Here is a 16129-nt window from a genome sequence, read left to right as displayed (position 1 = left end):
TTGTGATTCATTTTGAAGTTTATTTTCAAAGACTAATGCTAAAACTAGCATAAAAAAGAAAATCGGTATTTATAAACAACATCAGAAGACCAGTTGGATAATTTTCTGTAATCACTTAGGATAAGTAGGCATGGTTCTAGTAGCTGGAGCGATCACAAGAACTGCTAATGTTGATGTTAGAGTCCCAATGAAGAAAATCCAAAACAATATTCGGTCCACAACCTGAGCTACGCGTCTCCATTCTTGAATAACTTCATAATCCCTGTCCTCTTTCTCGTGCTTCTCTAGAATTTTTTTCAAAGACTGCAATATTTCCTCGTTAGTTCTACGTAGAGAGGTGGACCGTTTCTTGGGACGCTTATGTGTTTCGGTCTGATGAGGCGATATGCATTCTGGTTTGCTTTGCACACTTTGCAAAAGCGTGCTTGTATTATCATTTACAGTACTATCTTTTGTTCCGTTTTCCATTTGCAACTCGTTTTGGAGGGCGTGCTGAATATTGTCTAGAGTTATTTTTAAAGATATGTTTTTGATGAATTTATCCTCGTCACTGTAGTAGCGCGGGTAATCTCGTTCTGAACTCAGGCACATAAGAGTTGACATTTTGTTTATGAAGACATCCCTGATCCAACGAGGAACTTGCTGTTTACAGGGACCACGATGGTGAAGATTGAGAACAAACACTGTCATTATCACGGATATGGATGTCAAAGCCATGACTATTGTCAGGTAAATGCCTGAAATGAACAAAGGACAATTTCAAGCGTCGCTAATCTTGTTTTACAATAATGCAAACAGTTCATCCACTACAAAAATGAAGATTCTGATTATGTTTGTGGCATACCTGAATCTGCGGTTTTAGTGAGAATATGCAATATTGAAAGTGCATCATTGGTATAATTTACATTAGATATGACATTTTAAGGTAGCTAGTGCTTGTGCCGCTTCCCATTGTATAAATAAGGAGAACATAATGTATTAATCACCAGCATTAAGTTGCTCTCTTATCGACCTAAGTAAAAGTCGATAATGTTCTCTTCCTTATAACATCGTAAGCAAAATCAAGTTTGGTAAATGGCGTTCCTGTATAAATGGTTCTCCTATGACATTTCAGATACATTTTGAGAACCACTTTCCAAATGAGTTACATGAATCAGAATATAGGTAGTTTAATGATTACTGAGCATAAAATATCTTTAATAGTTATTGCATATACTTTGAAAACATTATAAGAATTCTGCCATGGTATTGTATTTGCTCATTTCAAATTGTCGTTCAGTACATTTTGATTAGTGTGAAAAACAGTTTTCTTCTCTGACGTTTTATGACTTGACGAAGCAGTAATGGATATGCTTTATCGTTCATGTCAATCATAATGTCCACACTTATACAGTATGACACTTAAGATGAGAATGACATATGTTAGTGATAGTCATGTCCATATTTATATACTTTGACAATTAGGATAACAATAATATTTGTTCTTGATAGTCATCATGTTCATAGTACACATTATCTGTATCCCGATTACAACGAATGATGTTATTCCGATTTGTACTGTTTTTATTTGTATTCAAATGACAAATATTGCAAAAATAAAAAAGGTGTCCGAATCAACAGAGTAATGATTTAGAAGGAGAGAATAATGGTGATTCTCCTTGTTCAAGACGTATGCCACATTTATGCAACAGGTGATTATTTGATGACACGGATATAAAAATAACAAGAGAAGACATTAGACTCACTTATCAGAGGGACGAATTCTGAAGTTTCTGGCAGGTTTTCTGCCACTGCCAGCATGAAGACGGAAAATGCCAGAAGAACTGTTATCCCAAGAGCTATTTTCTCCCCTGAATCAGGCGGAAGACAAAACACGAGCAACGTTAGCGCTGACATCATGATGCAGGGAAATATGACATTGTACATGTAATAGAGAATCCGTCTTCTAATGTGAACAAAAAACGTCACATCTGGGAATGGCTCCGGACAGCATGCATAGTAAACCACATTCCGGACGATTTTGATTCCCAACAGCTCCCATTCTCCGTTGTTCACATAGTTACTGAGGTCCACCTCGGAGGTCCTGTTAGTGATATCAACCTGAAACCCATCGTACGTCCAGGAACCGAACTTTAGCTTGCAGACCTGCTCATCAAACGGAAAGTAGGTTACATCTACCTTGCATGAGCTTTGCAACTTGGTGGGGACCGGCCAGAATATGTTTCCTGTGTGATGTACCATGGCATTAGCAGGCATCAAACCATCTGTGTACTCTGCAGCACTACATGAGAAGAACTTGATGCAGGATTTTATTGTGGCTATCAATATATATATATATATATATATATATATATATATATATATATATATATATATATATATATATATATATATATATATATATATATATATTCATAATCTATGACTACTTGCCGTGCACACATTTTAAAATAAATCTGCTACTTGGAATTACTAAACTAGAAGCAGTGGACATTACAACTGCACATGTAAGAAAGAGATTGTTATATATATATATATATATATATATATATATATATATATATATATATATATATATATATATATATATATATATATATATATATATATATATATATATATATATATATATATTCGTAGTCGTCTTAAGTTAATTTAATTAATATAATTAGCATAAATGAGTTTGAAATGCTATTCTTCTGATTTGCAATAGTTTTCACGCCTTTGTCATTTATGGAACGTTATCCTAAATAATTTATAAGGCTAGTTTAATATAATTCCCCCTCATTGCAGCTTCTTTACTTTGCTGCGATCAGGACATTAATCTTTTCTCTCAATATATATGCATGCAAGTAAGTAGAACATACAAGCGTTTACATTTGTTAATAGATTACGTAAATGAGCAGATGATTGGTTGTTAAATTCCTTGAAGAATTGACAGTAAAGGAAAAAGCGAGGCACGGATGCATTAATTTATGGGAGAATCAGATAATATTTACTGCGGTTTATAGGTAAATATAGGCAACTTAAGAACGTATAGCTTAAAGAAGGGACAAATTGATAACTGGAGACGTAGTTTACACACAGTGATGTTATTGCGTATTTCAGGTTCAAATGCTCACTCACTTGTTGTATAGAACAATGTCTGGGAGCCATATCTTATCGCACGGGATCCTCAGCATGCTGATGTTTGAGAAATTTTGTGGATTCCACGTAAGGAATTCATCGTCCCACTCCTGGAAAAGGGAAAAGGGAAAATGTACGACAACTGTGACCGTCTCATCAGTAGAAATATTTAGTTAACATAGTGACCAATATCATAACAAATATAATACGTTCTGATTGCAGCAAGAATTGTATACCATTAACGGCACACAAGTGCAAGGTGTCATTATTTTTTTTAATGATAATGAAGTTAATTTTATGTATCGACTTATAATTTAAAATGATGCACAAAAAGCTTGGGTCAAATAATTGCCAAATATTTGACATAAAATGCATTAAAGGTAGGGACCGCTTTACTTTAAAAATTATATTCACGAACTGCTAAGAAAACCTCTCGTGACCAAATAAATGATTTTCTTGTTTTGAACTATTGCATGATAACAAATCAAGACATAAATGGTCACAGGTTACGTTTCAAATGATGCTAATTTAAATTTCTGCCTAAGCGAAAATGCAAACTGCAAGAGAAAGCGCGAAAAGCTAAAGGTCTCCTAATTTGAGTGCGTCTGTATGTTTTACTGTGAGTTGGGATGGAGGTACTCGACATTATGCCAGGACATGATTAATGTCTTTGCATTAACGTGACAGAGTCTTTAATTTACACTAGAGAACTTAGATAAATGTACAATTGTTCGCATTAGAAATAAACTCGTTCCCTCTCTTTCTCTCTTACCGGGTAGTAATGGGGAGTAATAAGGCAAGCATAGTGCTCGCACAAAACCTCAATATCATATGAATAGAAATGTTTAGAACAATTACTCCATTTATCTTTATAAAATGTATATTGCATTCAACAAGTTGTCAGTGACTGGAACAAAGTCTTACTTTTTACAGTAAAATGGCATTTCTTTGATAATCATACCGTCAGAAAAGACAGCATTTGGATATGTCTTTACCTCCTCGTGTCATATCATTTATCTTTATAAACAACTTTTTCGTGACAGTTGCATATATGTAAAATTTCAGGTAACATTTGTTCTCATTTCTCTATTTAGTCGTGTGTACGGTATACATATTTTTATGTGATATTCAGCTTCTATATGGAGAAAACTGTAAGGTCGGATTAAGGACTCTCCCATAGATATTACGTATCAGATGTTAAACTGTTCATAGGGATTTAAAGACCTGAATGTAGAAATGATCAGGTAAATTGCTCATCTTTCATACTTAGTGGCTGGCAGGTTGCCATTTTTATGATGTTAGTGCTTTGAACTGTAATCAAAGTAGTTTTAGATAAGTAAGAAATTGTTGATCCATTAACATATTCTACCCTTGTGCTTGCTAAAATTAAAATTAAAGTTTCAAACGTCCACTTTCTTTACATCGCACAAAAAGTATGTTTCATATATGAATTATAATACAAAAATTATTTATTACATTTATTTAGACCCAAAACATCTGGATCAGTTCCTTTGCAATATATAGAGAGAAAGAAGACACTGTTGGTAACTGAACTATTGGCTATTAAGTCAGGAGGTAAAAATTACAAACTTCCTGCTATGGTTTCCTTTTATTTTTTTGCCACAACTGTCTTCCCTTTGAAGACAATCATGTAATAAATTAAATGCTGATCAAGTGTATACATCAAATATACAAATAAACTGAGTCTGCTTTTTTCTTTAGTTTAGAGTTGGAACAAATTACCACGAATAAACATATTGCAATGAAGTTTGGTTTCATGGGAGAGGGGTGGGAGATCTCAACCACGCAAACTGGTGGATGGAAAATAGTGATATTTTGTCCCTGTATTTTTTGGCAAATAATTTTCTGTAGACAATGATTGCCAAACCATTCATCACATCTTTGCTTCGCTCCATTTTCTACTTCCCAAGCATTTGTCAATAGTGGTAAATCAATATTTAAGTGACCAAAGTTGGCTTTATATTTTGGAATTATTTATGCATGTTCTTAACGCTTTCGGTCTGTACTTTCCCAATTATAGTCAAGTCTCACATACAGTCTCTTTCAACAATTTACAATTGTATTCACAGACTGGAACCCACAGTGAGAGGCTGAATATTTGATACCCTGCCTTGCCAGGATAGATAGATAGATAGATAGATAGATAGATAGGTAATACTCTTCTATCTCGAACTACGTTCTGCCATAACTTTTTTCATGTGACAGGTGCACCACTGGTCCTTCCGTATGGATAATAACATCCAAATAATGTTGTCCGTTCATAGGCTGTACAACAGAATAGTTCAAACACAAACTTCAGCCCCAGCAAAGGTGGGCTTTCTGAATCAATTTCAGAACTCAGTGAAAGACGAAAGATATTTTAAAAAAGGAAGAAGATAGAAGATGGTGAAAAAGTTCATTTTGGAGTTAGATCAGCGATGGTTGAGTTATTTCCTTCTTGTTTTCACAAAATAGCATATCTCCAGATGAATTTGATTATTGGCAACAAAGGTGCTTTCTTTGTTTCCATGATTGGGAAATGTCAGTTTATGTTTCAATCTCCACAAATCTACATATTAGCCCAAGTCCGAAATCCATACTACGTTCCTACACTCCTGGTTATTGTCATTGCTTGCTGATTTCCAGACAATTATAAAATTTGTTTGTAAGAATACTGGCTTTTACAGTTTTGTCTTCCCTAGGCACTGTATTTTCTTATCGTGTTAATTGTTTAACTGCTGATTTTTTTCCCATTCTAATACTACATATCCAATGGTATATGGCAAGAATTATATCTGTTCGTCCTCTTGCTCACCGGAATACTATAATAACAAATACTGACTCAAAGAAAGAACCTTTTTAGATAGCATGATCTCTCAGTTATTCTTATAAACTGTATGATCATATCTTTTTCAGACCACTGGAAAACTAAGTAAAAATGTAACGTTATAGGATATCAGTTATGTCTCTAATAAAGCTTATATAATTGGAAAACTATTTATGTTTACATGATAGAGGTCCAAGCAGGTCTTTCTTTGTAATTATCTGCCTTCTTTTCATGGTTGCCAGAAATAAAATGTGATGTTGTTACATCATGAACCATTTCAAGTTTCGTTAAATACTGGCACAAGCTATAAACATTTTTAGTGAGATTTTTGTAATTGTATTTTGAATAGATACATGTAAAATAAACTACTGTATAATATTGTTTTATTTCTTATGAACTTTGCATTTTTGTATCTTATACCACTAAACTAAATAATCCGTATCCACAGATTCTGTTAATATTTTATCCATGTTGAATGACATTTCTGGGTTTGTTTATTTTATCCATATTCAGTGAATTTGCTAGGTTAGTTTTCAAGTGTCATTATCATTAGAATACGCATAACTTGTATGACCCAATAGTGTAAATATTAATACTTATCCATGAATAAATTGTTAAAACTTTAGTTTTTGCTTTATCATTGTGTGTGGACGTCCCTTTCACGGGACAGAGCTCAAAATTGAATCTTTTTCTTTGATTCGACTTTCTGATGAATATGAAAATTACTTATTCATTTCGGAAGTGATTATCAAAAGTTATTTCACTTTGACAAAGTCCACATATTATAGTGTATGTACAAGTATTTTAAAAATAAGTTTCAAATCTTCTCACCAAGCGTAATAAACTGGATTTATTTAGTACAAACAGAATCATTTTGATACTAACCAGCAATTCAAAGATCAAGATAATTTAGGTGATAATAGAAAATGTAGTATTGTGAGATTACGTAGTTCTACAGATCAATGCGTACATTTTATACATACAAATTGAAGAACTTGAAATAATGAGTCATCCCCATGTGTGACAAGTTAAAGATCTATTTTCAAGACACTGAGTATAAGAAACATACATTACATTTATCTATATTATCACCGCCAATTATTATATTTTGTCTGTGCCATAATGGTTCCAGTTTTGGTTGTAAATTTGCTTCCCTTTGCGTTTGTGTTCTGTTTCTGGGTGGTTGTTATAAGCGTTTAATCTATGGCTGTGAAAAGACTGTAATAAAGAGAAAGTTTCCTGCGAAACCCACAATTAAGGATAGTCGAAGTGACATTCAGGATTGCATCAGTGGCAGGGAAGAAAGAGAATAGAGGAAGAGTAAGATAAGAGTGGCGATATACACCCAGTTTTTGGCAAGATAAATAGGAACATCTACCTGATCAAGCCAAACGTTTGTTACCAGCACTTGATTCTTCTCGTCCTGAAAAGGAAAAGAACATGTTATGCAAACGTTTGTACTCTGGTACATTTCTTTCGGAATTCCTGTTCGAATAGTTTGGATTAGCCGTGTTTTTCTATGTATTAAAATTCCCTGTAAATTATATATTATTATTTATTTCAGTTTGCTAGAGTGTATGTTTTACATAATATGCATCTCTGTTAAAAATTGTATTACTCATTTACTTTGTATTATTCTTCTTCACTGTTGATCTATTTGTTAGCAAGAAAAATAGTCTTTATCAACAAGAGTAACAGTTGCAGTTCTTATTGTGTTTGTTATTATATGTATGCAATGATACACGCTGCTTATGAAATGAAGATACCTGGTAATTAATTTGGGTAACTTATCTATTATTGGGCTACAAAGCAAACATCGTTATATGCGAAAATATTTAGGGAACTCATCATACATAGTGGTGAATATGTCACTGTGTATCGACTAGCCCTTTTCGAACATGTTTGAAATGGCGTGGCCTGACTGTAGAGAGAAGAGGAGTTTCATATACATGACAAATATGTTACTTTGTAATTTGCATTTACCATAAGCTGATGTGTTTTGTAAAATGTATTCATTATGGGGAAGCTAGTGTTTTCATGCAGATACAAAGTCCTGGCAGACGGTTGAAATAGTGTTCCCCGTAGTGCTTAGGGTAAACATTATGAGGAATGGATGACTATATACCAGATTTGCAAAAGGAAGCCATGGTTATTAGGAATCATTCTATCTTAATAATGTTACGTCTTGACATCGTTTTTGTGTTTCCATGAGGAAATCTAAGGCCCGATTTATGAATGACTGGAGATTTTGTAAATTGGAAGAAATTAGTTCCCTATGCTAAAAGATTGCCTAATATTGAAACATTGCGCATTCCGTTTGTTAGATCTGTCACAAAGTCAGTATTATTCGTTTTGACCATTATAGCAAATTTTCATTACATTACCTTTAAAACATGTTCTACACATACATTATGGTATTCCTCTCTGGAAAATGTTCGACTGGGATGCTGTTAAATGTCTGATAAAACAATGGGTCAAGATTATATATGTTATAATAGATATTGGAGAATATTAGCTGAATGGTTATAATAAATATCAAAGTGCTTGGAGAATATTAGCTGAATGGTTATAATAGATATCATAGTGCTTGGAGAATATTATCTGATTGGTTATAATAGAAATCATAGTGCTTGGAGAATATTAGCTGATTGGTTATAATAGATACCATAGTGCTTGGAGAATATTAGCTGATTGGTGGAGAATATTAGCAAGTAGCAATATTAGTAGCCTTGAAATGTACTTAATATTAATGTGGAAACATAATTGTTAGCATTAATAATTGATTATTGATCAAACGTTTTTATACTCTGTATGTTAACGTGATTTGTCAATATTTGCTTGATGGAACAGATTATTTCTGTTTGATATATTTCATGAAATGTTGAGTGAATGGTTCTCTCTCTCTCTCTCCATAGATAGATAGATAGATAGATAGATAGATAGAGATAGATAAATAGATAGATATATAGATAGATATATAGATAGATAGATAGATAAATAGATAGATATATAGATAGACAGACAGACAGACAGACAGACAGATAGATAGATAGATAGATAGATAGATAGATAGATAGATAGATAGATAGATATAGACAGCTCTTCACCACCTTTAGTCATATTTCAGAATTTAAGTATTCAAGTCACCTAAAATGTATGTGTGACAGCTGGAATTCGAATTCGCCTCAAATAACGCTTCGAGATCACCAATCAGATCCCGTTCTCGTGGAATTGATGAGTTGAAACAAGAATAAAATATTCAGTTGCAGATGAAGCTTTCATAGAATTACCCCCCCCCCCCCAAGGAAAAACAAAACAACAAACAACATGACTGATCATTAGTTGAAGCACGATGAAATAAAACCAAATAATAAAATCTTATGAAATATATATATAAAGGCTAGGGTCAGATGTTATACATTTTACTGTGACATGATTGAATAGCAAATTCCATACAATCTACAACTTAGGTTTTCCAAATGCTAGACAGGAAGCAGGCGGAAAATAACTAGTTTTCGCAGCTTCAAATCTACCAAAATGTATTATATGCGATACGATTCAAGAATGTTTTAAACAAAATAATTTAGATTGGAATGGTCAACACGCATCATAAATGGTGCCGGATTTAGGTTTGGGTGAAATAATTGCCGTACTTAATACATGTATTTTCACGAGTTTCTTCTTATTAATATTTGTTTCATTTTATATTTCATCATCATAATTATCAGTCCCGTAACCCAAGACGTAGTTGGGGCAACATAATTGATTTTTCAACAAATTTTATCTATCCGACCCTGTTCTCTACTGCCCCTTGAGACTCTCCAAACCCCATGTCTGTCCACTCTTTACCGTTGTCTTCTCACTTCTTTTTGCTTTTTGGCTCTTTTTCTTTAACCCCGCACTGTGCCTTGCAAGATTGTTTTTGTAAGTCCAGATGATCTTGAGACATGACCGTACCACTTGAGTTTGCGTTTTTTAACAGTGGTCAAGAGGTCTTAATAGGGTTCGTTGGATCCTGTGGACCTATTTGTGTGCTACATGGTCCAAGATCTTGCGGTAGCATCTCATTTCAAAGGTTTGAATCCTTCTTTGTAGATCTGATGTCTGATGTGAGCGTCTATGTTTCACATGCATACATAAAAAATGGATATGAAAATCCAGCGCATCAGCTTTATTTTGGAACCAAGAACAAATGTATTTCTCTCTCCATATTGGTCTCAACCTTGTTATTGCTGCTGTTGTCTGGGCAATCCTACAAAGTAGCTTTGGTCTGTAGCTCTCATTTGTGACAATTGTTCCCAAGTACTTGAAGCTTGAGACTGTTCGAGCTTCTGTCCATTGATATGGATCTCTGCACTGATGCCTTTGGTGTTGATTGTCATTAGTTTGTTTTTTCGGCGGTAATCTCCATACCGTATGCTGTGGAGATTCTGTCATGGCGCTCAACCAAGTCAGATATTTTATACTGAATGTTTAAGAAATCTAAATGATGCAATTTCTTTCATGTGTGATGTCATAGATTTTCTGTTTGTGATAGCGCTTACTTGTGCAATGTACTGTTTTGTTTTGTCTATTTGTCATAGTAAGTCATTCTTATTGTTCAAAGTATCAAATAGTAAATAAGAACTTCTTTTATTCAATTAAAGTCTGCCTCCTACATTCTACACATTTTAAAGACATGATAGAGAGACATTCCACCTCACCGTCCTTGAAGAAACGAAAGGTACAAATTGATGACGGCGGCCGAATGGAAGAAAACTTAGATTTTGCAGGGGACCCCCCCCCCCATGTATCACATTTTATTTTATCTGATATGGACCTTTCAAACTTAATTATTTGAATTTTTTTTTTACAGTTAAAAGCCAATTAAGGTAGCCAAATTGAACGTAGTAATCGTGCTGTTATGCATTTTTACAGTCTTTAATAACACTCTTTGAAATTTTTTGGTTAGAACATACTAAGCTTTGTGTGCGTTGAGGGTATACTCAGTTTTCTAATTTGCTATTTTGTTGTATATTTGATACTAGAGGGACATGTGTGTTTTGCAAACGCTAAGTATCTCTCATTCTTTTATCTTTTCAATAGTTCCTGAATGTTTTGCGGAGGTTATAGGATTGTTATATCATGTCGTCGGACAACAAGGTTGAAGCAACATTTCAGTCACTTCATGTTATCTTATTGTAACATTGTATTGTTAACCTGGGAAAGAAAGGAAAATAACATTAAAAATAATTATAAAACGTAAGATTCGCGGAAGACTCGATCGTCGTTATTACTTTGAGATGTGAATAAATGGTGATGAGTCTTACCTACACAGCATCGCTACTGCATATATACGTTTCTGATATAATAATATACTATTATATATATATATATATATATATATATATATATATATATATATATATATATATATATATATATATATATATATATATCGAACATTATTAACTGTTTGATATGCTTAAAAGCCAATATATCTTGAATACAGGGCTGTTGAAGGTATAACTTCGATTTAATTTCGATTTAGAGGCCGTCAACATAGTTGATGAAACAGATTAGTCTTTACATATTTACTTTATTCTGCCTCAGAACATTATTAGGCAACTGTTTGTTACAATCCAATCGATCCACTGACAACTGTCAATCATCTGTAGACTTTCGGTGTTGCTATATTACCTCTTACCGATCGTATCGGCATTTCCGTTCCTTATGTGCTTAATCAAATGAAATGTAACATTCTTTGCCTAACATTGTATATTCACATACTCTTTTGTTCTAACAATTGATAGCAATGTCATAGCAGAATTTATCGCGTTTGTACTTAATATTTCGGTTTAGTGTGCACACAATTAAATATTCTCTTTCGCAGAGAGATTAGCATAGATGCTTTTCAGTAGTAAGGGTACCAAAAGAGCCTTACCGCTAGAGTCACTTGTCTACAAGTTTCAGTAAGAATAATACTGTAATTTGACTTCGAACAAATAAAACTGAGCTACATTGTTCCGAGATTTTTAGTACCCAAAATAACCCCCCAAGCCATGAATCGTTAGTTACTATTGCATACGCCTTAATTGGTATGTTAGCACAAATATACACAAGAAATCATACACTTACAACACGTTGACCGTACATCTATAACGTAGATAGACAGCAGCTAAGAAAATCAGAACATTATAGTTTAGGTCAATGAAGACACAAATGCAAGCTTAATTATCAGAATAATGAATGAAGCAATACCAAGATGCAAAACGTTTACAAATAAACATATACAGTAGTCACATACGTTCATGTGTATCACCGGACGATTTTCTATTTTGAGCTGCAATTAGATTTTTTTTAGAAAGTGTTTTGTAGGAAAACCTGTTTCAGTATTAGATGAACCATTCTAGAGAGTGTTTTGCTAAGGACAAACAAAATTGTATATTCACTATTGTTACTGCTGACAACGAACACATGTTGGGTTAATTGTTTTCTAAGAACAAGCATGATACATATTTATTGGCAAGAGTATAAGGGACTAAGTATTATTTTTGAAAGAGTCTGTTTTAGCAGTGATAAACGTCATTCACTTAAAGAAGGATATTCAATAAATCTGAATCTTGTACAATACGAACAAAGAGAATAAGGTACTTATATATATATATATATATATATATATATATATATATATATATATATATATATATATATATATATATATATATATATTTGAAACATTCAAATAATTTCTAATTCATATAGAAACGTTTATTCATAATACATATCTCATTCTTAATAGAAAGTTTGAACGTTGCTTCAGTTACGAATAGACATTTGCAACAAAGACATTGTTATTTAGCGCTGACCTACAGGTTTAAAATTAACAAATAAAGGTGGAGAGGGAAATTAATATTGTGTATGTGAAATGGATTGGATAAAATTGCTAACAAAGAATCATTGTATTGAAATAATTGTTCGCTTGCTGGTGACCGCCAGATGTAACTTCATGCATACAATGGACTAAAGGGTCATATTTATATGAACTAGATATAGAAACTAACTCATTCTTCTTGGAATCTGTCAAGAATTATCAAACGGTTACATGTGTGCTTCCAACGAAGCATGCAAATCAATATCAGCTTGAAACAAAAAAGAAAACCGAAGATGCGTAAGGATGATATATGTGTGGCTCTTTACTGTATGTCTCACATAGCGACATGTCATTGCTAAATATAAAAAAATGCCTTCTTGAGAAATCTAATTATATCATTGTACCATTTCCTTGCAGAAAAAACGTTAACACTATGTTATGTTGGTTTCAACTGTGTCATGAAAGGGAAGTTTATAATAACTACGAGAATGAAGTGTTCTTTTCTCTTTTTATTTTTCAATATATGGATTTTGATTGAATTTAGCTGCATGACCCCTACATTCGCTTATATATATATATATATATATATATATATATATATATATATATATATATATATATATATATATATATATATATATATATATATATATATATATATATATATATATATATATATATACACCAGATCACTAGAATAAAACAATAATAAAATATATACCTGCTTCAATTCTTGCTTGACATATTTTGCTTTGAAGTTTGCTATGGATATAGTGAGAAAAAATTCGGTTTCAATTTATGAATGCTTTCATTAAGATTAGCATTGGATTAAGATTTCTCGACATCATTTACGCTGTTCAGTTCAGACGACTAGTAAACTCTTCTTTATTCAAGTTGTATCCTAAACAAACATTACATTATATGCCAACAATGACCCTAAGTCCGTTCTACGTTTTAATAGGGAGAAGACTATACGTGTTTTCCATAACAGAAAAGCACTTATCGGCAAAAAGTCGAATAGTTGCTGTGTGTTCTTAAATTTTTTTAGGAGTAATATCAACCCGGTCACCTGTAGTGTGATCTATGCGGTCTTGGAATGAGAATATATTTTTTTTGATAGGTTGGTTTAAAGGCATAATATCTAAATTTTGGTAAATGTAACGCAAGACAATATTGTAGTTTCCTTTCTCATTTTAAATTGTGCATGCAAATTTGATCTATTTTAAAGATTGAAACAATTCATGCAGCACCTATTTCTACTTACCATATCGAAGATCTGCGTCATGGTTAGACCCATCCTTATCCGAACCGGAGTGGACGCGTTCCTAACTGGCCGTACAGATCTTTCGTAACTCTTTATTATATACCTCAGCAGTCTCTGCTCGTCTGGCATCCTATCATGGCTGCTTGCTACATCCGGTAGAATCGAAGACTGAACAAGATACGTTATGTTATACTGCCGGCTGTCATGTAGACTTCTGATCTCTGGAAGCAATGAAAGACAGCTACCTGTGGAGGATAAAGATTCCTTGCATCTTACAAACCTTTAGATGCACCTGTTGTGGGCTTAGTGCAAGGATTTCTTGCTTACGCACTATGCTCAATTGTTAAATCATCAGGAACATTTCACTTGGCGTCAACAAAAAGATAACGAGATTACGGTGTATGTTTTGGAAGCATACACCTAAACTCATACTTCATAATAAGAAAGTGAATATATCATATTAACGTGTACCTTGTACATTAGAAAATGAAAGACCAAATATTTGTAAATGTTAACAAAGAATTTCTCAGGCAACGTTGTCATCCAGAGTACATTTTTCGTAACGCACGTAGCTGTATAAATGATCATAGTTTATTCAATAAACAAAAACTCATTGGTGTCAATAAATAAGCCAAAAGCTAACAATTCAGGTTCTGATAATAAGAATAGTGTTTTCACTCAAAATTTAACTCAAGCATATATGTCCGAAATGGCTAAATTCATGTAAGGGGAAAATGTAATTATAAATGGACCTTTTATCTAAAATGAATAGTACTGTAAGATAAATGCTTGGATCTATACTAGGCATAGTAAAGAAAAAGTTGGATACATTCATACATATCTATATTAAAAGAAAATCATGGAAACATGTCGTTTACTAGAAACTACCAAACTCCTTCTACAAAGCTCATATACTCAAATTCTAATCTTATACTAAAACAAAATGCATTTCCTTCGTCTTCGGCAATCATGTAAAACATCCCAATCCGACTGAATCAGCGCTTCTGATTTGAATGACATAATAATGAGAAACAAAATATATTACTGTATTTCTTAGCAAGCTACAATTGCCGTTCAGATGCATGTTTATATTCAATTAATTACTTGCATTTTCTAGCGTTATCTAACTTTATGCAAAGAATTTATCATTCTGCAATTTATCGTGGAAAAGTGTCCAGTAATTTTATGTGCAGATGTATTTAATATTCCTGGACGGAAGAATTTTGTTAAAGTCTAGATCTTAAGTAAGGGAAAACTGTCAGTTCAATTCTACTACGTGACTAAACGATCAATTTTAAGCGTGCTGCACTAAGACCCTGTCAAGTCCTGTTTAGTTTCCTTTTGATACTGACGTTAATTCTACCATTATTCAATATCAGAGGATTGGAATAGAAGCTTACGAGGAACCGTGTCATCTTGTAGAGTGACATATGGTCACTTTGCCACAAAACGCATATAACACTCTCACGTGGCTTAGGTTCATGTTTTAAACATATTTTTAATGAATAGGACAATGTATTATTACATACAAAGGCGCTCTTCGGTTTCATGAAAAATTTTAACAAAGGAATTTTAATATTGAAAGCATATTTAACAAAGCAAACCTTATGGAAATAAAAACAGGACGAGACAATAGCTGGATTTATTAATCATTTGTTTCGGATTGAACTGTGATACAAATGACTAATTTACATGCTAGTAACATATTTGTTTAGTACGTTCTGAGACAATTATGATGATCTATTGGCAGTTATCAATCTCTTGTATGAGAGAATATGAGCTGAAAAATAAGAAATGTAATAGATTTACTCAGTATTGAAGGAATGTAATAGATTTACTCAGTATTGAAGAAATGTTATGTAGATTTACTTAGTATAGAAGCATTAGATATTTTTTTCCAACAAATGTGTTACTTCTTCGATTAAATATTTCTTCTTGGTAGAATGTAAAGCCCTTTTGGTATAAAAAGGATGCATAAAATAGCGGTCATCTAGTCCCATGCTAAAACGTGCATAGGGTCCTATAATGCGATTTGGGATGGGGGTACGGGTATGTTGAT

General features: G+C 33.0%; 1 protein-coding gene across 1 annotated transcript; it reads right to left on the bottom strand.

The window, feature by feature from the left end:
* On the bottom strand, nucleotides 1-14199 carry LOC149800623 (acetylcholine receptor subunit alpha-type acr-16-like). The gene is made up of 5 exons (XM_089954211.1): nucleotides 14071-14199; nucleotides 7332-7376; nucleotides 3127-3236; nucleotides 1746-2281; nucleotides 1-737 (listed from the first exon to the last, which is right to left on the bottom strand). Exons 1-5 carry the CDS (start codon nucleotides 14197-14199, stop codon nucleotides 112-114), a joined length of 1446 nt encoding a protein of 481 aa, XP_089810337.1. The 3' UTR covers nucleotides 1-111.
* Nucleotides 14200-16129: the final 1930 nt, after the last annotated feature.

Source organism: Sinohyriopsis cumingii, chromosome 4, assembly GCF_028554795.1.
Source record: "Sinohyriopsis cumingii isolate HCF-2022 chromosome 4, ASM2855479v2, whole genome shotgun sequence".
Taxonomy (NCBI): Eukaryota; Metazoa; Mollusca; class Bivalvia; order Unionida; family Unionidae; genus Sinohyriopsis; species Sinohyriopsis cumingii.
The sequence above is the reverse complement of the archived record's forward strand: the minus strand, read 5'-3'. Positions and strand labels throughout refer to the sequence as shown.